General features: G+C 40.9%; 1 protein-coding gene across 15 annotated transcripts in view; it reads right to left on the bottom strand.

The window, feature by feature from the left end:
• The window catches only part of ELAVL2 (ELAV like RNA binding protein 2), a 159,350-nt gene that overhangs the window by 112,637 nt on the left and 18,773 nt on the right, over positions 1-27,940 (bottom strand). For 3 of the 15 annotated variants that reach the window (XM_032138480.2, XM_058431593.1, XM_032138487.2), the window contains exon 1: positions 22,594-23,117. The exons of 4 other annotated variants lie outside the window; for them this stretch is intronic. Coding sequence is in view for 1 of the 11 variants with exons in the window: in XM_058431595.1 (XP_058287578.1) it covers positions 17,528-17,539 (12 nt within the window). In the remaining 10 variants the exon portion in view is untranslated. Of the gene's footprint in view, positions 1-17,527; positions 17,636-18,038; positions 18,161-18,416; positions 18,605-19,155; positions 19,176-22,593; positions 23,119-27,940 lie in introns of those variants that run through there. 8 more of the 15 variants (XM_032138479.2, XM_032138481.2, XM_058431594.1 and 5 more) reach the window with 6 other exon arrangements.

The raw sequence follows: 27,940 nt of genomic DNA, 5'->3' as shown, positions 1-27,940 counted from the left end.
GGACTGTGTAAACTACTTCTTATGCCCAGTACTACCCTGATTTATAAGAAAAAAATGTTAATCATCTCAACTGCCTTTAATGTAAAAATTTTACATAAACATTGTAGGAGAAACATGAATATAACTGTATATTCTGGTTCTCAGAAAAGATGCTTTATAAAGCATAACAAGCTATTACATGTTTCATGTTGCATACATACACTGGTTTAGAAAAATGCTTGAGTATCTTATGTCTCTCCTACAGAATACAAAGCATGCCAGAAGTAGTTTTTCACTTTCATTTGGGGGTTTCCACCCTAGTCAGGAAGCCAAGCATGCTCCATCTTCCTCTCAAAGCCCTGGTGCCTTCCTCCTCAAGGCCCCTTTAGCCACATAAGCCCATGTCTTTTGCTTCAGTTTTCCTCACACTAAGCCATCCTACAAAATTGTCCCAAGTCTGGCTCTCTCAAACAAAGTAACAGAAATGTTCCTGTATGGATTTCAGTGTCCTCTAAAAACCCACCCATGTTCCAATAATCAAAACTTTTTCCTTACATGCTAGGAGTACATCACACTTAATCCTCTTCTCTTAGGGGGTAGGGGGTGGGGTGGGGGGACAACTCCCTCTATTTGTATAAAAGAGCTTCACAAGTGCTACTACAGCTACCTGGTTTCAGGAACCTTTTCTCAATGTTTGCAGCAGACCTCACCAAACTCCCCTCCCATAAACTCACGTTTTCTTCCTCTGGACTGTCAACCAGACTTGGAGAACTTAAGAGTGGCATCCACATCCTAGTGTTTCTGAGCACCCAAGGACCACGCACAATGCTCAGCTCCAGGCAGGCACTGAATGCTAACAAACAGCTCATATGTAGGGGAAGTAGAAATCTATTAAAATGCTCTGAAAAGCCCAAGGGGGATCAGCTTTTGAAGTAATTAGTAATTCTACTATAATAATTTGTGCAAATTAAAAAATATATATTTGATGCAAAAAGATAACTACAGAACTGTTTAAAAGATGGATTTATTTATTATTTATTTTTTATTTTTTTGAGACAGTGTCTCGCTCTGTCGCCCAGGCAGGAGTGCAATGGCATGATCTCGGCTCACAGCAACCTCCACCTCCTGGGTTCAAGCAATAAAAGATAGAAATATTTAATTTCTTCAAACCTACACCTGAGAGGTTAACAATTTCATGAACATTTTGAACACTTTCAAAGAAAATACAAACATGTAAAGGCACAGGTGAGGAAAAGTAAATACTTAATACATAGATCTTTTTGAATGCTCTCTAAAGCTTGCTTTTTACATTTCAAGATCAGCACATACTCTTTATTTACAGATACTATATAATAGAGATATATACCCTGATTAACCAATCCCGTACTGATGAACATTCCAAGGTTTTGCTATTTCAAACAGTGCTTACAATAGATGCCTTATACAGTAAAGCAAGAATATAAATTTAAAGATAGAAATTGCTGGTTTGTAGTCTATTTGCATTTTTAATTACGCTAGTCACTGCCAAAAAAAACTTCTAAAAACTTATCAGTTTGCAGTCCCGCCAAAGCATAACCTACATTTTTAAAAAGGAAATAATGCAGCAGTGTAGAGAGGGCACTGGGGGAAAGGAAAGGCAAGTCGGGAACCAGCCACAAGATCACAGTCACCAGCCACAATCACTATACCTAAGGCTTTAGACAACACATCTTAGCATCAGTCCTGAATGTATATGAAATGAGACTGCTGTTCAACACTATAGGTAGGGCCTTTCCAGCTCTAACATTCTCTGATGTCCTTGAACTTGTTATGTATAAGAAATGTACATTAAATATGAAGACAGAATGCTTATTCTCTTGGACTACCCAAGAACAACAAATAAATGCTGGGAAAGTCAATTGCAACACTGGGAACATAAATGCTCTGATCCCTGCTAGGAATTTCAAAATGGAAGTGAAATTGAGACTGAAGGAAAAGACCACCTAATAGGAAATATAAAGCCATTTCAAAAATGATAAACAAAAGAAAGACGTTAATCATTTGGGGATTTTCCTAGTTTAAAACAAACCACATCCCCGTAAAAGAAATATGGCTAAATGGCTATAACAAGCAAGGGCCAAAGCACCCTCATGGCTACTAATAAATAAAAAGGTACAAACATCCCTTTCAAGTCTACCATTTGAGAGAGTGGATATTAACAAGAGATATGATTTGCTAAGCTAAATAAAAGCCTTCATTAATAAGAAGTGACAGGATCACAACCCTGCTGCTGATAAACTGCCAACATATCCAAGGTCTTCAGTGAAGGGTTGCCCATTTAACATACTGCAGCTTTAAAATGAGCTGCTTTAGAACAAACAGTTCTACATCAAGGCAGGCCTATAACATACAAAACAGATGGAGCTGCTACTGTACCTTGGGTTTGTGTGTGTACCCATGCACGAGCATGAGTCTGGTATATACCACAGGAGAACCTGGCCCAATAATGCTTCTTAAAGTTAGCCATCAATGATTAGAACATCTACCTTAGACCTCAACTTCTCTATCTGCTTCCAAAGATACTCAGTGTAGAGCAGAAAACATTCTTCTGATAGCCGAAGGGGGTTCCACATGGCTATTAAATGACTGGCTCAGTGGTCATCCATGGAGACCGCTCCTTATTCCTGGCAAACACAGCCATTTCAGTCCAACCTTGAAGCAGCCAATATCTTTTTAATATAGCATACTTTGAAGCTGTATTAACAGGTCATAAATACATGTAAAAAGCATAGTTTCAGCTTAGTCAAAGTGGTTACAGAAGCATCATTGCATATTTTTTTCTGGGTGGTCCAAGTAAATTAAACTCACCAACTAGACTGCAAATAGATACCATAAATTCTTAATTATTCACAGGTATGGATGAAAAGAAACAGCACTGTAATAAAAAAGTCACCTTAAAATATTAAGTGATTCAGTATCAAGCACTTAATCACCATCATATAGTAGTGATATCTAAAAAACAGAAATGTTTGATATAGTTTAAATATTAAGTTTTTATTAACTCTAATTGGTTAAATATTTAAGTTATACAAGACAACTTCATAGCAACCAAAATACCAAAGCCGAATACACAATTAAAAAAAAAACTTGCATGTAATATGTACCTTCAGCATATATAATTTTATAATTTTAATCTTCATTTTAAAGATATAGGACCTATTAGATTCAAGAAATCAGACTAGCCAGGTGAGGTGGCTCAGGTCTGTAATCCTAGCACTTTGGGAGTCCAAAGCAGAAAGATCCCTTGAGCTCAGGAGTTCAAGACAAGCCTAGGTAAGATGGTGAGACCCCATCTCTACAAAAAAATTTAAAAATTAGCCCGTTGCAGTAAAGCATGCCTATAGACCCAACTACTCAGGAGGCTAATGCTGGAGGATCCCTAAAGCCCAGGAATTCGAAGTTACAGTTAACTATGATCATGCCACTACAGTGAGACTAAATCTCTGGGAAAAAAAAAATCAGTAATAAGACAATGAGACCCACTATATTCAGAAAACAAAGTTATAAGAATCACTGACATTGAAGAGCTTCCAATGTAGTTGAAAGTAACATTTAAGTTGTGCCCTAAAAATTTAAACCAATTTAAAAAGCTATTAAGAAGAGACCAGACACCAAAAGCAATGGGAAGTTGTTACCCCAAGTGCCCATTCCCTGACCAGCTCCTTAACTTTCATATCTGCTGTCCCTGTAATGCCAGAAGTAAAATTAAAATTCTCCTCTCCTGAACTAGAACTTGGTTTACTTCTCTCCAAATTCCATCATGAGTAGAAGTTACAGTCTATATTTTCAGTAGCTTCCTTCTGCACCTAAGGAAAAGGGGCTGAATTCTAAAAGCTGTGATGAAATAATATCCACCTACAAAAAAAATGCTATATCCATGTTAAATCAAACAATTATAAATGGTATAAACTAAAAGGCATGCAAAGTTTTATTATCTTCCTAAAGACCAGCTTATATTAAAAATAAAAGAAAACTGCCAGAGTCCACCTCTCTGAGGAAACTAAGAGCATAGTCAAGTAAGCTTAATAATCTAATAAGGTGGTCAGAGAGACACTATTTTAAAATATCATATCCTTGCCATGCATTCACCGTACTGTTTAGGTCTGGTGATCTGTGTGAATGAGGAAACGAGCCAGATGGAAAATTCACTTCCTCATTTTCCTTAACCTTTTTTCCGTGTCTTTTCCAATTGCTTAGAGTAACTTCCCATATTCTACCCATCTCTTACGAACATACCTAGCCCTTTAGGATTAAGGAACTCCACAGAAGCCACTGATGTTTTTTTAAAAAGTATTTTTTGACACTCTTAAACAACAAATGTCTTCCAAAGTTTCTACCAAAAAAACTGCCTAAGTCTCTTCCAGTCCAACAAATATTTTAAAAACAATTCCAGTTAATATGGTATTTCCTTTTAGTTATAATTTAAATGAACACTGGAAGGAACACAATATTAAAGCAATGGGGTGATTTGTCAGAGGGATTATCTAAAAGTTCATTCATAAACAAACCAAATAATCCAATCAATGACAAAATACAACTGTGGATGAATTAGTGAAATTCTAATCTAAGCCAAGCAAAAAGCCTAACAAATATTCCTAAGTTCTTATTGCATCAATGAATACATCAGAAAGTGTTATTTAAAAAAATACTGATAATATTTCAAAATCTGATACAACACATTTTCAAAGCCATGGGTAAACAGAAAAAAAGATTTAGACAATGCAGATCTCACTGCTGGGCTTTGCATTCACCATACAGTTTTCAGAGTAAAAGTTGCCAAATTATGTCGTCCTGCAAAGAACATTAAAACTGGTTTCTCATAAAACATATAAAAAGCCAGATCTATGGTGGGATAGAAGCTGGGTGGCAGGAATCAACTCTAGGACGCAAAGTTCACCATGAATTTATCAAGGAGAATAGAGTTTAATTTTAGGACCTCTGCCTATTCTTATGCCTATAAAATTAAAAACTAGTCTGTTTTTATGTACAGTAAAAATAAGGTAGCTAGGAAGGAAATCAACAAATGACCTTCACTAACCACCTCCCACACTGTGTTATAAGCCTTAAAGGTTATTTTCCTTCACAGCACAAATCACAATTATATGTAATAATTTGTAGAACTTTAAAATAATATCTCCTCCAATAAACTCTAAGTTCCATATCAGCAGGGAGTATACTGTATTCACTACTATAGTCTTCATACCTAAGTTAGTATATGTGGCATATAGCAAGATCACAAATATTTACTAAACAAATTAAAATCTGCACAGGAAACCAAGAAATGTTCACATGCAAACTGGCAAAATAATTGTTTTTAAAGTACTGGGGGGCAGAAAAGGCTGGATCAACAAATCAAAAACTGAATAAAAGGACAATCAAAAAGAGCAAAATGCCATTCATGTCAGGAGGCCAGACATAATAAAATAATAAAATGTTAAATGCTAGGAAAAGAGAGATAAGTTTTAAAGTGGCTACTAATAAAAACTTTAGATGTAAACATTTCGAATATTCATAGGCTATTTAATAAACTGCCATCAAATTGCCTCATTTCTTTGAGACGATAACAGAGAATAATCACAGGGAATGAAAGAGAGAAACAAATGTTAGCCATTTCCTTATGGGTAAAGTTCCAGAAAATTCCTTAAGGAGAATGAACTATAACACCCAAAACTTAACAAAGTCCCTGGATCTCTTAATGCTTCTGAATTCCATAGGGAACGGGGGAACTATAGAAGCATTTTACCCAACAAAATCTCTGGTAGTCTTTGCCAAATTTAAGGAAACACAACAAAAATTAAAAGAGAAATGGTACATATTAAGGTCAAAGTTTAAGGTTACTATGTATGTACTATAAAATGCGACGATGAGTAAAATGCTATTGAGCTTTCACCCTCAACAATTAACTTCTGCTTCATCCTATGATACTCTAAATTACAGCTCAACAGTACGGAGCAGCCTTGGCAGGATCCCACCTGACTGCTTTGTGCATAGCCTGTTGGCCAATTTTATACCAGAGGCACCTGCTTGAAATATGTAGAGACAATCTGATGACCTTATTTTCTCAGGTTTACACCAGCTTTGCATAGCACAAGGATAATATTTATACTCTAGAAAGAGTAAAATATTTGCAGAGATAATAAATCAGAGAACATGTTGGCATGCAGCTATTTCAGCTTCTCAATTCTAAGACATTTGGATTCAAAGATGCACCCACTAACCTCACAGCTTTGGGGGACATGGAATTACGACATTAAGTAAACTTAAGAGAATCAAAAGTAATATAAAAATTGCATATCTAAGACATGAGAAAACATGGGATTAGTTAAGGCAGTTTTTGCAAAAATTTCTCTGTAGAGATTGAAATTCTAGTAAGATTAACTATCACTCATGATTTACTTACAGATGCAAATAACTTTCAATTATCAGTCTCATGTACTATATTTTCTTTAAATTATTATCTCTATTCCAGACTTTTGAGATCTACTGTTCCAGTGACCTTCACAAATTTTCCTGAATTTCTACTACAAACACACTATGTGAGAGATCAAGTAATGAACAAGGGCAGATGGCCTCTTTCTAGGGAAGAGCAAAAAGGTCACTTCAAATCTGTAATTCTTTGTCATCCACTCCCAACCAATTTTTCTGACAGTAAAGTTGGAGAAACACTGAAAATTTACTGGAGAAAGGTGAATCAAGAATAATCTTTACTGGGTGGATATTTTGTTTATTCCAATTTGGATATTAAACATCCTATTGAACATTTGACCTGCCATTTTTTTCTCAGAACAAAAAGTGGTTATTTCTAAAATCCCGCCTGATTGGGAACACATTTTTTTTCATAAACTTAACAAGTTCAAAAAACAGCCCTTACAGATTATCTACTATAATGAGCCAGGGTTATCTCAATGTCACTTTCACCTTTTTCTTGATTTTAACAGCATTCTAAAAAAAGCCTGAAGACAGTGTCTTCATTTCCTTGCTTACAGAAAATAACCAATCCATACTTTGTATGGTTCCAAAAAGTAATCCTGCAAGTCAAGGATGCCAGCTGGCATCAGAAAGTCACCAGCCTGTGATGGAATTGCCTCCAGAAGTCACCCAGTCACGGACCTAAAATAATCCAAGGTCAGAATCCTGGCCCTGAGGAACATGTTGTGGGCATACTGCTAGGAGTGCTACAGGGACCACAGTGAAGCTTTAAAGAAATTATAAAAATAAAAAATAATCCTGGTACAACAACCCCACCACTGGGGAACCAAACAGCCTCTAAAGCAATTTAATAAGGAGGTGAGATACAGTTGCTGCTGGAGTCACACCATTTTAGTACAAAACACCCCTAAGAGAGGCAATACATTCTCCAAACATGAAAATTAAGTTGCTTCTTGGATCTGATTTCAGCCACCTTAAACTACAGTCAGCAGAACTACCAAATGTAGAAAGAACATCATCATTCTGGGATCCATGGAAAGAGGTACAGAACTAGGAGTCTGACCTGATCCTACTTCCCCACTTGGTTGTATCCTTGGGCAAACCATCTGACCTCTGAGCTTCATTTTCCTCGCCTATAAAACACCATCCCAGGGAGCTGTGGCAAGTTTCTGTAAGGACAGAAAGACTCGGTGTTAATCACCGTTACTAGAGGAAATGTTCCGTCTTCTGGTTCCATCACCTTGCAGTAGTTCACCCTCTTCAACTGCCAGCTCCACATATTTTTCCATCTTCCTAATGGTAAGTCAACAAGTAAAAAGTGGCAGATCCCTGCTGCCCCATCCCAATCCACTGCTAACTTGACTGTCCAACACAAAATTTCTTACTCTTGCATTCTCAAGAGAGAGTCATTTGGAAGTTACCATAGAAGTTGTACAAAAGGAAAACCAAAACGGATGTCTTCACTCTTCCTGTCTAGATCACAAACTATTATTCACTATAAAACCAAAGATTTTACCCTACTATCCACAAAACAATGTTTCTAAGTCAGCCAAACTATTTGGGAAAATTTTTTTTTCAGAAAGTCCAAGAAACAAGAACACAAATTATTCCCCAAACAGCCAGTTCCAACTGAAGGAATGAGCCTCTCCACTAAACCAAAAAGGTAACGCAGCATACAGTCTGTTCAATCACCTTTCAAGGGGAAAAAAAAAAACAAACTCACAAAACAGTAATGTAAATGCCATTAAGGGAGAAAAGCAGCCGCCAGGCCTCAGAACACCAAGCACTGGCATGAGAAAGCTACAGTCAGCAGCCCAGACAACACATGCTCCTGGAAGACATGGCCTTAGCCATGAAGATGACGCCAGGAGAAGGCATAGATCAATGCTCTGAAAAGCATCCCAGCTTCTGTCCTGTTACATGCTTCTTGTTCCTGCAACTATATTCCCAAAAGGGAGGAAGTCGAAAAAGTTATAATTATTTTGACTTTTTCCTAGATGTTTTGAAAAATAAATGTTATACCCAGTGGAGGCTGCTGGCACATAATGTTGTCAACAGAATAAAACTCTGGGGGAAACTCCCAGCTTCATGTCGTTTGAAACACACGTGCCTCGGACACACGTGTCTTCTGGGACAACAGTGGAATTAAGACAGTCACAGCTTGTCTCTCTCTAGCCACACCCTAAAACTTGAGTAGGTTTTGCAGAAATATTTTTCACCTGTGACTGAGCTCCTGGCAAACTAGGAAATAGTTACTCATACCATAAAAGAAAATCAAAGGTAACAAAAACGATATAGGAGGAACAGGGGAGGGAAGTAAGACACAAAAAGCAAAACACAGACAAAATGGACGAAGAAAAGTCACAGTCCTGTCCCTAAAGCAGTAAGCAACAACCTGGCCTGATCCCTTGATTCCCAGACAACAGGGATATGTCCCTTTGCTTAATTCCTCAAGCACTCAGTTTCTACTATTAAATGTAAGAGTGGGGAGTGTATGATTTTTTTTTAAGTTAATCATTTTCTGCCTCATCTCCTTAGGCAGAGAGACCAAGGAGTATGAGGTAAAGGGCACTTTATACAAATCTCAACGTTCTCAGTATCCAGCACTCAGTAATTTGTGATGAAACAGTATTACACAATCTTCCTGGCTTCTGAATGTAATCTCAACACAAAACCTAGAAGAATATTTTTATTGATCCTTCAACAAACTTAAAAACAAAATTAGATGAATTTGGAAAAGCCCTAAACTTCAAGTTAACTAGCAGCCCACATATATCAAAGTCATTCTTACCGCACAGTAGAAGCTCCACAGGAATGACTCCCAATCTTTAGGGGGATAAAACATGCTTGTTTTTACTGATGTTCAATTCCCCACCCCAACCCAGTAACTAAGCCACCCTGAGGTGCCGCAATGAGATGCTGCAGGGAGCATCAAAAACAAGCAACACATTCATCTAAAAGAATCATGTAATCACAGAATAGAAGATGCTTGGTACCAAGAATTATTAAGTGCCTCTGAAAAATAAGTTCCAAATGTACCTACAATGATTTTTTAAAATCATACAGTTAATTCAAAATTAAGTTTTTAAGTAAGCATACACTTGTACTCACACCCCAAATATAAAAAAAAAAAAAAAAACTGGCTGGGTTGTAGAGTAAACCAATGCTTAAAGCTGCCAACATTAAGCTATTATTCTGAAGGGTTTTGCTAAGATGTTCAATACAGGGGCACATTCTGATTCATCGTTATAACTGGCCTAGCTCAAGTGGCTGCCAGGAGAGCAGGGTTTTATGGGCATTGTTCCATCCTAAGAAGCTACATTAATGCTGGGTTGATAAAACAGATCTTCATATCTATTTACCAGGCTGAACAAAAGTTAACTAGAAATGTAAGTGCTTAAAGTCACCAAAAGGAAGGCTCCACACTGACATTTTCTACCTACTTAGCATTCAACTGTATTCATCTCACTAGACATTAACACACACCAAAGTTGCTCTCTGCTATTCAAATTGTGCTATTATGCTCAGGAGTAGATTAATATTATCCACCTTCCTTATTGTAAAATAAAATTACAGCATTCGTCCAAACATGACATGTGGAGCCTCTTTCTACTTCTGCTGGTGCATCAGCCTGCTCTACAGCACACATGGGAGAGGGCCTTGCTAAGGCTGCCCTGCTGCTTCTGGAGTGGGGGAGAAAAGGCTGAAGACTGAAAAAAATAAAGGGGAAAGGGAGAGAAATAACACACACATAAACCACACACCTGGTAGTCTCATATTGGCTTTTTTTTTTTTTTTTTTTTTTTAAACAATCTGAGGGGAGAATGTCATTTATAAGCTCACACCATCAGCAATGAGGTTAGCAGGTGGGCCACAGGCCTCTTTTAAACAGCTCATAACATCCTATTAGTTTTTACAGCACCAAGTAGCAATGTTGACCCCAAAGCATCTGAACAAATAGAAGCAGGCAACTGGCAGGGAGAAATCCCTACTCCCAATGGGGACAGATCTAAAATCCCAGGGGGGAAGGAGAGAAAAGGTAAGTTAAGCTGAGAGAAGCTCATTTTATAAAAGGGAGAAACTGTTTTTCAACCAGGGGTTAAGGAAGGAGAGACCCAAGACAAACCTTCTCTAAAGTAAAGGAGACTCTAAGATCTAAATATATAAGGAGCAATTTAACATGATTCAAACATTATCTGTAAATACAAGGAATCAAAAGAATATAAAATCTTTAGAACTACTGCCTTTGTCTTTACACTTATCTTTTTAATTCACGTGGCTTTAGGAAGTATAGCATTAGAGACACCAAGGCCAGGCAAACAAACCAAGGTCAAAGTGAAACAAGCCATGCTTCATCCTTAAGGGGCAGTTGATAAATGTGGACTCCATTGTTGTTGCTCCATCCTTCCAAGTTTTCAAGAAGCAATACATTTGGCTCCAGATCTTTATATATTGCCAAACCCTAAATCAACAACTCAAAACTATTTAAAACACAGTTCAGGGAAATCAAAACACCTATAGGCCATATGAAGCTCATGGGTCACCCTTCAGGACCTGTGGCACAAATAATTTGTCCACTGATACCAACTGCTCCTTCTGGTATTAGTGATTCACTGAGTCACAGAAGATATTCTTCAATAAGTAAAATGTAACAAAGTGCCTAAGAGCCAATGCAAACGCACAAGCAGGATAAGAAAATAAAGGGACAAGTGAGCAGGTTGCACCTGACCCCAAATTACCAGCCCCCGGAACCAAGCACAAGGCTAAAAGGTTAAACAAGGGACAGAGGGCAAGTACGGATCCATCCCAAAGAGGGGAGGAAGGCTGTGGGTAGTTCAAATTCCTTGCGGAGACTATGGAGAAGGGAAGAGATGAAAGTCAAAAGCACTGATGACCTCGTATTCGGGAAAAGTCCATGGGTCATTCAGAGTCATAGGACAGAAAAGACCCCAAGGGTTTTTAAACAAAATAAGCCAGTAATCAGTAAATAGCACCTGGAGAGATCAAAAGTGGTGTTGAATAAACTCAAATAGAAATAGGCCTTACCTGGGAACAGGTTATAAAAACTTGCTTACTCTATAATAAATGTATATTTAACACATTCTGGATACTTCTGCAATAAAGGTGGATGACCCCCTCACCTGCCATGTCACCTCCAATAAAGCAACATCAGTATAATAGGAAATTCTTACTTTTGAAAAGCAGCTCAGAGAAAACAAGATCAAGTGCTCCAGAAATATTTTCCCATCCTTACCCAATTCACTGAATTTATTTTCAGATACATTGTGATTTGCTTTGAGAAACAGCTCTTGTACTTCTGATATACACAAATGATGCCTAAAGAATAAAGAAAGTGTTAAACATCCTTTAAAAACTGAACAAGTGAGCAATTTCCAGTATCTTACTTGACAGGACATCCATCAATGATGTTCACACCACCAGCAATGAGGGGAAAAAATGTATTTCTGTGTAAACTCCATTTTGTGATGTATAGGAATGGATCCTTGATAAGAGGTTAAAAAAAATTCAAATCAGGGAAAATGTGGACTATTTTAATATAAATGGTTAAATTTAAAATTTTGATTTTTCACTGAAAAAAATATGAGAAATTTAAATTAAGAAATTTATATTCCTGGAATGTTAGCTGGCTAAATTCTCAGTCTCATATGTAATCTTTTAGCATTATTTATATTTTCAAGGAAAATGCATTTTAAACTTTCCAAGTTCCATCATCATAGGTATAAATATGTCTATTTCCATACTGAAATGTCCAAAGTCACAACTCTCCCAAATCCTCCCTGCAGTCTGGGATTTTTCTTTTACTTCATGGCAGAAATAAACATATGACGGTGTATCATAAAGAAACAAAATCACTAAAAATGGTTCATAATAACACATTGAAAGCCAAAAATATAAAACTAATCAAAAAGCAACCACCTATTACCACCTTTCCAATTCAGTCAATGTCATTTCACTGCCAAAAAATCTTGTACTTCAATATGCTCATCTTTACGTGGTCCTTGAGATGGGGAGGGTAAGATTTTATACACAATCAAAGGTTAAGAGACCAAGGACATAAGTAATTAAACCAAACCAGATGCTGAAAACTTCAGACTTCTAGCCTAGTATTTTCCACCTGGGTGTGCTAAATTAAGAATTTCAACCTAAGTGGCAAAACCTACTGAGACAACTCAGCAAATAAACTGGCTGCACGGTGATCACAAGACCTTAGGTGTGTGATTATTTGTTTACAAAAACAGAATGGATTTTAAAACAAACTATGAGACAGGAAAGCTTAGAGTCAGTCATTCTTCAAAGAATGCTAAAGGCCCACATCACTAACTCGACAGCAGACAAGAACCTCTGAATGACTTCATCCCGTTCTCACTAGTATAAGAAGACAACTCTAATTGCCAAAGTCCTGTTTCCCAAATGGAACCTCATTTTAACACGCTTTCTTCCAAAGTGCAAAATACTAAAAACTGTATGGAAATTTCTTAATTATTTGTATATATTTCTCTAGGACAAGACAGCCACAGCTTTCTTCAAATGCTTAAAGAGACTCTAGCTCCTCAATATTAACAAGAACTTTCAATTTTACAATGACTCTAAAGAAACGCAGGAAAGCTAAAGATCTCAAAACAACTATCACTCCCTAGTCCCATAAAGAGATGAAATTAGTCGAGAAAGTGTGTACTAAAGCTTTCAGTGAAAATAAATAAATAAATAAAAATCCATCTTAAAGGAATTGTTTATTGCTTTGATATTTATAAACGATTTTTGTGATATCCTATTAACATAGTCTTTAAAGTTGCTGAAATAATCTCAAATAATGAACAACCCACAAAAACAAAATTCTGGAAGAAAAGAACATTTACAATATAAATTTCCTTTTCATGATAAACTTTTTTAAGTCAAAGGAAAAACCCGAGTATTAAATTTATCAATACAGATGGTCCCCAATTTATGATGGTTCAAACTTATGATTTTTCAACTGTATGATGATGTAAAAGTAACACACGTTTAGGAGAAACTATATTTTGAATTTTGATCCTTTCCTGGGCTAGCAGTCTGTGGTAAGAGACTCTCTCGATATAGGGCAATGGTAGCAAGCCACAACTCCCACTCAGCCAATGGGATCACGAGAGTAAACAACAGATACTCTGTGTTGCCAGATAATTTTGCCCAACTATAACATAAATGTTCTGAGCATGTTTAAGGTAGGCTAGACTAAGCTCTGATATTCAGTAGGTTAGGAGTATTAAATACATTTTTAACTTAATGCCATTTTCAACTTGCAATGGGTTTATCAGGAGCATCTGTATTAGATTGGACAAGGGAAAAATATACATGTACATCAAACTGTAGATAACATACCTGATTCAAAATATACCAGTGCTAAAGCAAAACCTTCATTGTGTCTTAAAAAAAAAAAACAAACTCATTTTACTGTCACTATCTTACAGTAAGTATAATTTTAAATTTGTCAAGTTGTTTAAAATACATTTTTAAAAGTGGGAAAGGGGATTTTGCATGTCAGAGCTTATCTGCTATTCATTTTCAGTCAGAAACTGACGTAATAGAAATCAGCAATAAAAATATATACTAAGAAACTGCAAGTTTATTTAAAAAAAAAAAAGACACTGTAAGGCATTCTATAAACTGGTTTAGTTTTATCCCCATTCCACCTATTCTTATGACTTTCTGGGTTATTTTACCTATTTTACTCTTCAAAGCCCCCATCCTTCTCTTCATAAAGATTTCTTACAATGAAAACCTATATCTGTTATCACACAAAACTATTCAGCAATATTCAAAAAGGTACCATGTCATTAAGAGTATCAATTCAATTGATGCATTGAAAGCCTAACTCAAAGCTCTGAGAAAATAATGCTCGTTGTAAAAATAGATATTTTTATTAAGACCAATCTCTAGAAACTTAACATTGATATTAAAGGGGAAGATGTCTATGAGAATGCATTTAGCACCGTGTTGCTCACACAAGTTACCTTTTGTTTTGTTTTACACAATGGAATACAAGCCTGGAGATACAAAAAATCTTCCCTTGAAATAAAAAATTCTTCTAGCGACCTTACTAAAATGAAACTTATGATACACATCACACAAGCTGAAAGCCAATCTGTTAAATTTACTAGTGAAAAATGTCCTAAGTGCTCCACAAAAATTTTAAGATTTTATTACGCAAACTTCGACTTTTAACTCAGGCTCCAAAAGTTATCATTTACATCATAATAAAACATTTATATTTTAATAAGTAAAAGCCTTAAAATAAGCACTGCCTTTCAAGCTTAAGTGTCTTCTGTTTCCACTTGGCAAATTTACATTATTTGAAATACTTAAATAATTAACTAGCACTATAAACTGTCTAGTATCTTGAACCAAATATACAATAAATGTTCTTCCCAAATTAGAACATACAGAAGTGTGGATTTGGCACTGAATTACAATATGTGGGCTCCGTGCACAACCAGAACCGGTGAAGACTTCTACACCTGTAAAATGAAAATGGCCAAAGCAAGAAAAAATTTTATGCATTTTATGTCCTCCATAGTGAATTTCATAGTCAGGTGTGGCATCACCAGACATAAAGCCTTCAAACAGTTCTATAATATATCAACAAGGCAGCAATACTGACAGCTAAATACTAACAAGTGGGAAGGCATCTAACCAGGAAAAGCTACATAATCTGTGGGTCCCAGTGCAAGATGAAAATGCAGAGTAATCTTGTCCAAAAATTCTTAAGAATTTCAAGATTGGGGAGGATGTGCAACCGTACCGGTTACAAGGTGGAAAAGCAGCCCTCCCTATAACTAAGTACTCATGCCAAAAAAAATTAACCTCCCCCCACACACACTCAAATGTTGTACCCTACTATAATTTTTGACCTGTCCAGCTGAGTAGCCAAAAAACAAAGAGCCGGGGGTAGACTGCCATAGGCAGGTTTTCCACAGGGTGGCACAGCATCTAGCCCCCTTAAAATGCCAACAGAAAAGTAACCAAACCAAGCTAGGTACCACAGATTCCAGCCTCTCTCAATTCCAAATAAACATTATGAGTGATAAAAGTGGCAACAAGAATGTGACGATGTGATAGATTTAATAAGACATCAAATGGGAGCGAAAATACTGATGCTACCATGCAGACAAGCCATCAAAAAGGCGAACGGTAAAGTCAGTCTTGATAAGCTTAAGAAGCTATTTCAGAGTATCTAGTCCTTTGGGGAAAAAGAACATGAAGGCTAATTTGCCACTGTGGTGCTCTTGTGCAATGCTCATAATGCCTGAAAAGCGTCACAGGTTTTTTAAAAAAATGTCTTTCAGCAAAGAAAGAGGAAAAGGTTGATCCCAGCTTAGAAGTCAGGATATTCTGGAAGGCTTTGTTGTGTCCTTAAAGAGAACCTAAGACTTGCTTCTAGAATAGAAGTGGGGTGGCAGGAGGGGAGGCACATTATTTTTAAAAGATAAGCAGGGAAGGCTGGAAGAGCCAAGAGCGGTTGGTTACAAGGATTCAGCCAGCAGCATCTGTCTGTGTACAAATAATCAAAAGGTTGGTTCAAGGAATGATGGTATATGACACTCACAGCATCATTCTCCCTTAACCTACCACGAGCTGAGTCTTAACTAAAACCACTGAAACTGGGACAGAAGGGCTTTGTTTTTCTCTTGTGAAGAGGCGGTAACCAGAACAAATCAACCAAAAAAACTAAATCAGAGAGGATCTATAAAAACACATCTTAGGCCTAGAAAAGAAAAAAGGTTCCATAGTAAGTAACAGGTAGAGTGGTAGACACTGACCAGCACTGGGTACTTGTTCTAAACAAGGAGCATACCCTATAACTAAAATTATCTTGAACCACAGGTAAAGAGTGTGAGCACTGAATATAGCTGACTTGATTGCTCCTGAAAGAAGACACTACACAACGAAGAAAACACCTAAAGATAAAGAAGAGGGAGGGGCTTACACACCTAAAGTTGTCTTTCAAGGGAAGAAAAAAACAACTAACTCCCTGAAAGGTGGCAACACAAAGTTACCCAAATAACAGGCGAGGGGCTGGTTGTAATCACACAAAAATAAAAATACTCTCTCAAAAAGAAAAATTACAAAAGAGGAATCACAGAAAATTTAATGTAACGTGTTTCTTCATATTCTAATTTTTCCTACCCCATTCTGGCCTTTTATCTTCCAGATGTTTTCTTCCTCTTCTTTCTCTCCCCATAGTTTGCAAGCGAACTTCCCCTAAGTATATCCTCCCGACAACCTTCACAGTGTTACCTTAACATCCCAACAAACCTCCTATAAAGAAGGGCCCTACCACAAATGCGGTAACATTCGGGTCCACTCAGGAATACAGTCACCATTTATTTACCCAAAGGTTACTAAGACAAGGTAGATGCAGGACCGCTTTTCCACCAGCTCACCAAAATGGAGACTCCAGGTCAGCTTCCACAAGAAATGGGAAATTCAAGTGACTCTGGCGAAACGATTCTTGAGAAAACTCTTCAAGGGCAACAAAACAATATTTCAAACAAACAGATTTTACTTGAGGGAATGGGGACATTACACACCAACTGACATTCGAATGCTTTTGAATGGACCGATTTGCCGTAAGTTTTGAGGCTGAGCTAAATTTTTATGAGGAACTATTAGGAATAGGGCCACTAGAAAATTAAGTTTTAAAAGCGCTTTTGTCCTTGCCCAAGGCATTACATTTTGGTACTGCTAAGAACCGTTCTTTCAGGGAGGGAATAATGGAGAGTGGACAACTCGTAGCAAATCCTCCCTTTCCCACGTTTTCAGAAAATGTAGAGACGATAGGACTTGAAAATCTTTGTCATAAAGATGGTCTTTAAAAATGCACACAATTCTAAATGACCATCTGGACAGCTACAACTGCATGCTCATAGCTCGCATCTAGAGGCATGGTTTTACGCTCTGGCCCTCAAGGATAACAAGGAGGCTTTTAAGAAAATGCCGTGAGAAAGACTCTGCTGGCTGGGCATTGTCACGGCCACTGGAGGAGTACCTGCCAGTGAACCGACGCGGGCTCCCCCAGTCTCACCAGTGTACGCATACACACGTCCGTGCACCCGGGCCGCCGCTGGCGGGCCCTCCCGACCAAGCTGGAGTAGCAGCTGCCGCAACCATGGCAAGCGAACTGAAATCCCAGAGCCGGCCTCGCCCGGCAGAGCGCCCGCGCTTCCCGCGCAGCGCACGCCTCACGCGCAAACCGGCGATGTGACCGCGAGCTGCGACCTCGCGCGGCTGCGACGGGCCTCACCTAACGCGCACAAGGGGATCATCATTGCTCCTGCTCTGGGCGCCCGCGGCCCTACACCACCTCCGCACACAACGCGGCCGGTGTTAAGTCTCCAAACGCCCCGAGAGCTCCAAGGACCGCGCGCGCGGAGGCGCCGTAGCAAGTGGGCACACACCAGACACCACCCCGGCGTGTTCCGCAGGAGAAGCCAGTGCACACATCCTCCCTCAAGGCGGGGTTGCCAGTCCAACACAGGAATCCGGCCCTTTTTCTAGAAAAGCCCCCTCCCCCACTTTCCCTCCAATACACTCACCTGCGTCTCAGCAGTTTCCTTCTTGGGCTACACGCGGCCGCACCCGGGCACGTCCACGCCCGTGCACGCTACCAGGCGCGACTGGCCCCGCTCGGCTCCCACCGCCCCCAACCTGCTTGTCCCCACGGGAGGGGCGGTGCCACCTCCCGAGGCGCCCAATTCTCTCTACTCCCGCCGCAACGGGCTGAGCTCTAGGAACTTCGCGGGCACAACCTCCGCCGCCCCCACCAGCGTTCCCGCCCAGAGCTCGGACTAGGGCGCACCACCCCCACCCCGCTAGGCGCAGCGGGGGCGCGCACAGACCTTAGCCTCGGCGTCCAAAATGGACCAGGGGCAAGGCGCGGGCGCCATCCCCGCCCCCACGCCCCCAGCACTTGCCTGCTGTGACTCGAAGCTGCAGCTACTACGGCTCGTGCCGCTGGCCGTCAGCACAGCCGCGGAGGAGTCGCTCGGGGCGAGCTCCGCGGAGAGGCGGTAGCGGCGGCGGGAAGGGGTACTGGAAGCCGGCGGAACCCCCGCCCCACCCGCGCCGCGCCGGCAACCGCCCTCCTCACCCGGCCGGCTGCTGCCTCAGTGACGCTCCGGCGCCGCGGTCCCGCCGTTTGTAGCAGGGCGGGAAGGAGGGGCTTGCTTGGAAGAGCGCCAGGAGGCGGGGCCGGCGGCGAGTTCGCGGCGCCGCGGCCGCCGCCGGCGCGTGCCCTGCCCGACCGCCCCGCGGGTCCGTGCCTGCAGGGAGTCGCCGGGCTTCAGCAGCTCAGCTCCGTCCCTCCGGGTTTCCGAGTCTCACCAGGCTTCCCCGACAAGGTTTCCCTGGACTCGGTGGAGAGCGTTGAGCGCCCAGAGGAGGCCGATTCCAGGTGCAAGTTTGCAAATCCCGGGGCCCGGGGCGCTAACGGGGAGTCAGAGCAGCTAACGTGGGGGTTACTTTATGTGTTCATAAATGTATTTATAAATATATGTAAGCATACACACATATGTGTGTCTCTTTTAAAAATTCTTTTTCCCCCTACTTCGCAGCCAAGGGGTCCTGTCCCTCGACGGAAAATAAAGGCTTAGCCCCTGCTGCCCCTCCCTGCCTCTCTAGAGAGAACCTGACGTTTAAATAAGCCCAGAGTACCTGTGCGGGGTGCTATACTCTGCTTCAAACGCAAAGTAGGAAATCCTGCACTCGACTATGCAAACGCTTGCCGCTAGCCGCATCCTTCTAACGCCCCCCCACGCAAGACCCGAAATGGCCAACTCTTCACCGAGGGGGCGTCCCATCGCTGCCTTGCCTCGGCCCGCCCCCTCGCCAAGCTCAATCCCTTTTCCCCAGAAAAACCTGTGCCTGTCCTCAGACCCGGCCCCATGGCTGGAAGTCAAAACCGACCCCGGAGCCACGCGGCTGGAGCACGTTTTTACACCTGCTCGGCCGCTTAATTACGAGAGCACCTGTAATTGGGATTTTTTTCATTGCAAAGGCATCGGTTTTAGCCCTTCTCCTAAAATACTACATTTAAAAAATCACCTGTCATACCTACCTGAAATTGTAGGAGGTAAGAGAAAGCAACCGAGCAGTGGGCGACCCAGTCGCCGCAAGAACGTGACCGAGGTTACAGCTTCAAGGGCATGATGCGGGTTTGATGCAGCAAGGTCCGCTAAGGGCGTCCAGCGCTCCCCGCCCCCATGCGACGGGCGGAGCGGGGTGAGGGGGAAGAGAGGGGACTCGTCTAACCCAGGGCGGGGGTGGGAGAGGCAAATTTGCCCTCTTGGGCGAAGTCTAATCAGCATAGTGAAGTAGAGGGCTCAACCAAGGTCGAAAGCGAGACAGGCCATCCCTCAATTTGTGGGACCCAGTCTGGGGACACCGGATACAGCTCATTGATTCTGTATCAGCATTTCTGTGTCACCCCAAATCCGATTTGCAATTAAATGACCTTAATTGACTTTGTGTGGGTTCCTGGGAAAACTGCTCAAAGCGCCTGCGCCTCTTTGACCTCTCAGTAAATGGTTAATTATAATATTCCCATCCCAGGCACGGGGGATTGCTAAAAATGCCGATTTCCAAAACGCTAGGCGAAAATGGGCCTACTTAATTTGTCAATCCAAACCTAAAACTCTTAGAATGCCCCACGCCCTACTTCCCGACGCTGACTAAATTATGGGGGAGCTCTCAAAAGAGTTCCCCAAGTCTTCCAAACCACTTCTGCCTACAACCGTAGCGTTTTTTGTGAAGAGCTCCAGAACAGGTTAGGTTTATGAAGCGGGGTGCCCAAGCACTTGGTTAAAAGAGGGAACGGGGAAGCAGTGCCTGCTGTAAGATACACTCAGGCAATGACAGCAATAAGGGCGAGAGTTAAAAAATAAATTGTTAACCCCATAGCAACTTCGAAACTCTCAACATATTTTTTTGCGGACTTATCTGTTCATATTCTGACAAATCTTTCAGATGTCCCATTTAAGAAGCCATTTTACAAGGAACTCTTAAGGCCCAAACACATTTCCTACCCTTCTGTTCCCCAAAACACGAACACCCTTTTTCTGACCTTTAGAAACTGATTTTCATTTGGAAAATAATTTTAGTTACTATTGTCTGCTGTGTACTTTCTAAAAATTTTCATTTAAAGTCTACGTTTTATAGGTTGCAGTTAATAGTGTAGGCCTGGGAAATAAAACATTAATCTCCCTCCCACCCCCAGAGGATGGGTATAATAAACAGGGGTGCGGAGAACGGCTGAAGGTTTAGAATCTTAACCAACTGGAGTGTTTGTACATGAGAGGGGGAGGGGACAGAATCCGTGCATTTCTGGGAGAAAGTACAGAGACCTCCATTGCTGTCCAGCAGTGTTAAGAGTAAATACTAAGTGGTTGGCTATTTCTCTCACCCTGGCCATAATAAAACCAGACCTGCAGCTGGTAATTACGAGAGAAAATACCCAGTCTCTCCATCAGTTTTGCTAACCGGTACTTGAAAATGGGAAACGGGGAACGTATCCAACCTCCAATTTGTCACAGTTGTATAGCTCTCGTATTAATTCTGTACAGACGTGAAATAGGTGGGTACGTAGCAACGTGCTGGGCATAAATTAAGCAACAATGGCCACGCGAGGTCTCGTCCGCCGCGGAGCTCCAGTGGTGGGCACTGCCACCTTGCCATCCCTAGCCCCCACCGCCCTTCGCAGAGTCGAGTCCGGGAGGCGACGGTGCGCTGGCTTTCCCAGCCGGGAGAGTGGGTGGGGTGAGGAGCAACGAGACGTTAACCCCAGCCGGCTTTGTAGCTTTTCCCCGTCCTCTGCCTCTCGAGCACCACATGAGCGCTCTCACGCACACACTCACCCACACCACCCTCGTGCCAATAATTTAAACTTCTCTTAGGAAAGCCAGCAGCTCGTTCCACCACCGCCACCCCTTCCGCCCTCCCCGCCCCACGAACATCCTCCCCCTTTCCCACATCTACCCTGGATCCTCTCTTTGGCAGTAGAAAGCCAACTGATTTCTCCCAAACCCTGAGAAATCACAAAAGTTAAAATGAAGCGTGTGCCTATCTGCCCAGCTTCTCATCCCCAACCATCTTTCTCCTGGCGTCAATTTAACAATAGCTATTCGAGGAAGGGGGGGGCGGTAAGGAGGGGGTGAGGGCTACGTAGCCGAGTTGGCTCCTGGGGTGGCTGCGAAGCCTCGCGGCTGCAAAGGGGTTCCCCCTCGCCCCGAAGGCGAAGTCAGCCGCGTAGGACCAAGGACAGGGCTTGGAATCCACTTCCCAGCGCCCAGCACAGCGAGGCTCTCAAGCAGCCGGCACTTCACAGACACAGCTCCAAGGATCTTATTTACGCTTTTCTGAACAAAGGGAATCTCATATCCGGTACAGGCTTAAGAATTCAGCCCCAAATTGGCTATCTTCTTTTAAAACTGAATTATGATAATTGGAGCCCGTGAATCAGAGCCCGCATACAATGATGAGTTCTGACAGCTTCTAACAACCCTAGCCTCAGCCCAGCCCCAGCCCCAGCCCTCAGGCGGCATGTACTTTTTTCAGTCAACTACAACTCGCTGCCTGGTGCAGCATCTAAATTCCATCTGGCAATCCCATCTCCCCAGCACATGCTATCTGGTTAATGCAATTAAGCCTGTGGTTTTCGCTGGTCTAATCTGCCAGTCCAGGCTTCTGATTCCCCTTAATGATTGTAAAGCCTCTCCCGTCCTTCGGTTGCTGAGCGAAAGTAGAGGCATGCATCCCCAACACCCAAGTTATCCCTCTCTCCCCAAGAAATGAACTTCTGATCTCAATCTTGAAGCTCACTCCACATCTAACCTCCCATTGTACCCCTACTCCCCCCTGGCCACATTTACCACTGAAGTTTCTGCCATGGACATTTACGAATATTCAGTACGCTAAGCATGCGTCCACCGTCTTTTAGTCTAGCTCTTTAAAATTAAAAAAGCAGAACAGTAGCTTTGAAATGAGACAAACATGTGCAATTAACTTCATATTCTGTATTCCGCTCACTTACAGGTTTTCTGGGTTTGCCAGCGCATCGCTGCAACTAATGATTAAAGAAACCAAACCGAAACTTACCTTTCTCCCTTAAGGTTTTTGTGTATGTGTGTTTTTAAAGTAACGGTGCAGTTCTCCCAATAAGGATGAGCAAGAAGCTGCTGGATAGTTCTCTTAAGACAGCACGAAACCTAAACTGTGCTCGGCTTAAGAAGCAAATAAAAAGAAACGCTTTCGACCCCAAAGTCCAATGCTAAAAGAAATGGCGAAAAAAAAATATGAAAGGGGAGGGGAAACTTAAAAAAGAGTTTAAAAAGACGGAGAGACTACCCTCCTATTGCCGTTCAACTAAACAAAAAGGGGCAAGAAAAACAAACCAAGGAACAAAGAAAAGAGACGAAAGAACGTTTTTTCAAAAAGACGATGTCTTTCTCCTTGTTGCTTTTTAGTAGGTCGCTACAGGAGTAAGCTGCTGCATCTCTAACTGAGAACAGAAATAGGGGGGAGGACGTCTTAAAAGGGAGGTGGACTGGACCACAGATTTATAGCACCGTATCACCAACCCCTTCTCTGCCTCCGCACTGCCGTGTGTGCAGCTGCTCTGCCAGGCTCCTATCCCGGGCAGCACGCGCGGAAGTATACGCCGAATCGAGCCACAACGTAACTTGCTCATCGCCCCAGGATCCTGATTGGTCCAGACGCTTCCATTGCGGCCGCCCAGGCGGGGCCGCGTGAGACGATTGGCTATGGGCTTGTGTCACTCTCGAGAGCTCAATGGAGTCCCGTTTCAAGGTAAGTTGTGCGGGGAGGTACACTTAACGCTGGCGGCGAAGGGAAATGCAAGAAGCAAAAAGAAATGTGGAGAGAGCAACGTGGGAGGGTTGGAACTGTACTATCAGAGTTTGCGATATGGCACGATCTCCTTTCCTCTTAAATCTTTCTGCTTCAGAAAGATTCATCTCCTTTGCCATCACTGCTGCATCTATGGCATATTTCTTTATAACATTTAAGTCTCTGTCCGGTATGTATGAGTCATTGAGAGCTCCCTCTCTTTGATCTGAGTGAAAGGGATGAATGTACATCCATTACTTGCCCGCATGCCTTTTTTCGATTTGTGTTCAGTACTGTATTTTGTATTAGATGTTAGGTAATTGTATGTCTTTATTTTAATATACACATATTTCAGATTTATGTGTCCTCATCAACCCCTTTTTAAAGCATCCTTTTAAGATAAGGATGAAGTCAGAAATGCTCTCAAATAAAGCTGCACGGTTTGAATTAGCTTTCACTTCATGTTAGAATAGAAAAGTGTAGGATAAATATCCTATCCAGAAAAAGAGGTAGTGAGTAGAGCTAAGGTCCTTCACTTCGAGGTGTCTAATGGCTCTCAAAAAGAGCAGCTGTATATAAAAGTGGAACAAGCCACTCCTCTGCATTTGCAGACAGGTACAGTCCTTGGACCACACATATATTGCTGACAGCAAAGATAGTCGAACCTTTATCAGGGCTCTTTCTGTGAGGATTTAAGAAGTTTAACCAGAAGACCACGTGCTATCAATGTTTCTGCTTCATAGAGGAAGACTACTTTATTACAACCCCATATTTTAACAGCATTCAGGAGACCAAAATACAGTTTTATGCATGATAATTGTTTCTTCCTCTAAGTGAAAGTAAGGTCCTCAGGATCGTCTGGATGTATAAGTAGACACAATATTCATTTGACCTACGTTCTTTTCCAGCCAGAATTTCTCCTTTCAATCTTGAAAGATAGCACCAACTCCCTAGACAGTTTTTTTTTTTACCATTCTTACACAATGTAATGTATCTTAACCAGAGGCACATGCCTTTTTGAAAGGGATTCCTTTACGTATTTACAACTAGTCGCTATCTTTGAGAATGCCGGAAAAAGAAGACACAGGTAAGAGTTAGAGATTGCAAAAGGGTAGGGTGTCATGGAGGGGAACGGGACAGATGATCCCAAAGCAAAATGACTTGGAAGTGAGGAATACAGTAAATCAGTGTTCTTTGAGAGTGTCCTTGAGTGTTGATAAATGATTAATGGTGAAAAACAGACCTGTTTATCTCCCGTGTAGCCTGTGTAACAATATACGAGTTCTATTACTTTGCATGACAATAACTGGGGGTTGACAAAGAAGGCCTGAATCTATGTTATCTTATAATTAGTGTTTATAAAATCATGCCTTAACCTCTACCCCCACTTTTTATATAACAACCTCTGGAGTCTTAATTTCAACTTAAAACTATTCTCTAGACTTGGGTGAAACTCATAGCAAGAAGAAAGAAAAGCACTTTGAAGAAATGGAGTCAAGGGGGAAAAGACAGAAAGACTCCACCCCATCTAGACTAGATGTATAAGTAACAGAAGATTGGGTTTGTAGCCATCTTCCTTCAGCCCCTCCCCTTGTCCCCAGCTCCATACAGAGAAATAACCTTTAAATGAATACAATTTGGGAAAAGTATAATACTGTTTGATTTAATCACACTTACCTATGAAGTGAATTGTCTTTCCTCCTTGTTACCATGCTCTTAATATTGAATTAGTTGCATATGCCCATATAATTTCAGTACATTGAAGTAAATCTTTACCATTACAATTATTTAAGTGCCTTCTAACTAGGCGGAAACTAATACTTTTTTTTTTTTGGCGCATGTTTATATCCACAAAAAAGATATGTAGATAACTGTGATATCTATCTGTAGATAACCCAAAATGATAGGGACAGGTGTGAAAAGCTGGGAGTGATATGGAGTAATAAAAATCTAGCATGTGTATTATGTAAAGAAATTACATGCAAAATAGTAAACTTGTTCATTCAAATGAAAAATGCTAAATTCTGTAGATTCAGTATTTATGGGTTTTTTTCAGCTTGGGCAGAGTGACAAAATATTATTCAAAGTATTGTCATCCCTAACATGTTTTTTTTTATGTAGGTAAAATGGACTTAAATTATTTGAAAAGTGAAGGTGTCTTAAAATACTATTTTACTTCCTCATTAAAACAGATGTTTTTACATTTTAAAACTCTTAAATGGATAGATGTATTATAAGCAACATGTACCTTTTCAACTTTTAAAAATAAAAAATATTGACTACAGCCTCTTTAAAACAAGTGATATCTGGATGTAGATTTCACTTTGAAATTCATGTCTCATAGCTTGAAACATTAACAAATACATACTATCCTATGATTAAGTAATGAAGGCTATGTGCAAACATCTCACTTAAGAATAAGCAAAAAATGCAATCAACCCCTTTTCACTTATAGTTCTTTGGTAAAAGAATTATCCACAAAATCTGAATTTGCATTAGAAAGTATTTAAAAGACATTTGAATATGATTAAGTCATATGAACTCTGACATATCTTCCGAGTTCCTGGCATTATTTTGAATTGCAGCAGAAAAGAGAGAGATAAAGGGAATGACTGCGAACTTGGAGCAAAAGTGTGAGGTGGATAAGGTTGCAAAAGAATAGTTCTCAAAACCGAAAAAGTAATGAATTTAATTGATTATTTTACTAAAGTTTCTATATAAGAGAACATTTATTCACAGGAATATGCAAAGCTGTTGTGGAAAATGTCTTTTAGGATAAATAACTCCCTTACACTAGAGGTCCTGGGGGCAAGGGAAGGAGTGATTTTACATTTTATAATAAAAGTTACTGTAAACTACTTGTAACGTTTTTTAAGTAAATAAAGAAGTTAAACTATTAAAATGAGTTTACAATGTTTGGCTTAAGGCAGTAATTTCCAACAGTAAACCTTCTTAGGTGAATAAAAATATTATGTGTTAGTTTGGTGGAGTAGGGGGTCGTGGTTCATGCTATTGGAAATATGATAGTTTAATGTCTGCATGAGAAATACAGATATCATACACCTTGCTGATTACTCTTTTATTTATTCTTCTAAAAGTAGTATGTGGACTTGCCTTTCACCGAAAGGGGGGAAAAGTTGTGAAAATTGACACCAGTGTGAATTTATACCGTGGCAACCACGCAGGAGAAAGAGGCAGGAATTAGCACCATGGACAGAGACGAGCAGCCCTCAAATTAAGACTTGCAAAGCTTGACACGGTGTTTTCCGTCCCTTTCTGTGAGACACGGAAACTGCGCGTCTTGGGAATGTTTCATTCCAGGAGACTTTGCGGAAAAGACTGTCCTACTCCACAGAAACTCATTTATTTTGAATTAGGCTGGCTTTTCTTAGGACTCAGCCATCGTGACAAACTGTCAGGAGAGTTAAAGCCCCGAACTCGCTGTGCACCTTCCACTGTCCTGTTTTACATACACTCCCTTGCCGGCGTGAGCTCGCCTTTCTTCAGAGTGTTCATGCAAAATAAATGCAAATCCAGGTAGTCTTCGAAAAGTCTGGTAAACCTGCTCCAGAGTTTTTAATCCTCGAATTTCCCAGCTGGAATTGCAGCAAAAATGCCTACCTGCTCACCCTTGCTCCCTTCCCCCGTTCTTCTCCCCGCTCCCTCCACCCCCTAGCAAAGGGGTAAAGCCTTTTACTCGAAGGTGAGTGACTCCCAAGACTATTTTGAGAAAGATTCTTTACATTGCAAACACTTTCGTTAGGGACAGTGCCAGGGGCGGCAGTGAGCGGGATCTCAAACATCCTTTACTTTCTCTTTACATTGTGTCTTTAAACTCCTGTTCAAGGGGGAAAGACTGTAAAGTAAGAGAGCACACTCAAGGAATATTCCCCCCGAATCCTGAGGTTGCTGTTTACACTTAAAGACACATGTATTGTTCATTTAAATGTTCTTTTAAAAAATGTAACTAGTGTCGCGGTAAATCTTTGAGACCAGCCTAGGTTGGTTCTCCCTTCCCAGCCCCCCACCTACACACACACACACACACACACACCTTTTTTTTTTTTTTCCCTGGACCAATGTATGAGGTTCATTCTCCTTTAGATGATTTGCCTGCAGATATTCAGACTAAGATCTGTTGCACATGTCCCAGAGTGTCTAGGAAAATATATTTGCAGCCTCAGATCGACGATTATTTTATGTAGACGCTCCCACAAATGTCCCCAGATTTCCTTCCCCTCTTTTACTCAATAGCAACTTTCAGGAGGATAAACTCACGTCTTTCCTGAGCATACAAAGGGAAAATCTAGGCGACTAGGCGAGGGTGAAGGAAAAAAAAAAATAAACCCGAGGTGAAAAAGGGCAAATCAGAGCCTTATGTCCGTTTCTTTCAGGGATACTAACAGCCTTCTTTAAGCTTCCCCCTGGAGCCGATACATCTCATGCAAAATTAATACAAGCAATTAAAAATAGCAGTTTCCAAAGTTAAAGGAAACCATCTGTCTCAGCTGGTAGTAATCAGTCTTTTCTCCGGCCCTTTTACCGGGACCTGGGAAGAAACGGTTTTTCTGCTTCCGATGCTCGGAGGCTCTTTCTT

Source organism: Hylobates moloch, unplaced genomic scaffold (genome assembly GCF_009828535.3).
Source record: "Hylobates moloch isolate HMO894 unplaced genomic scaffold, HMol_V3 SCAFFOLD_19, whole genome shotgun sequence".
NCBI lineage: Eukaryota > Metazoa > Chordata > Mammalia > Primates > Hylobatidae > Hylobates > Hylobates moloch.
The sequence above is the reverse complement of the archived record's forward strand: the minus strand, read 5'-3'. Positions and strand labels throughout refer to the sequence as shown.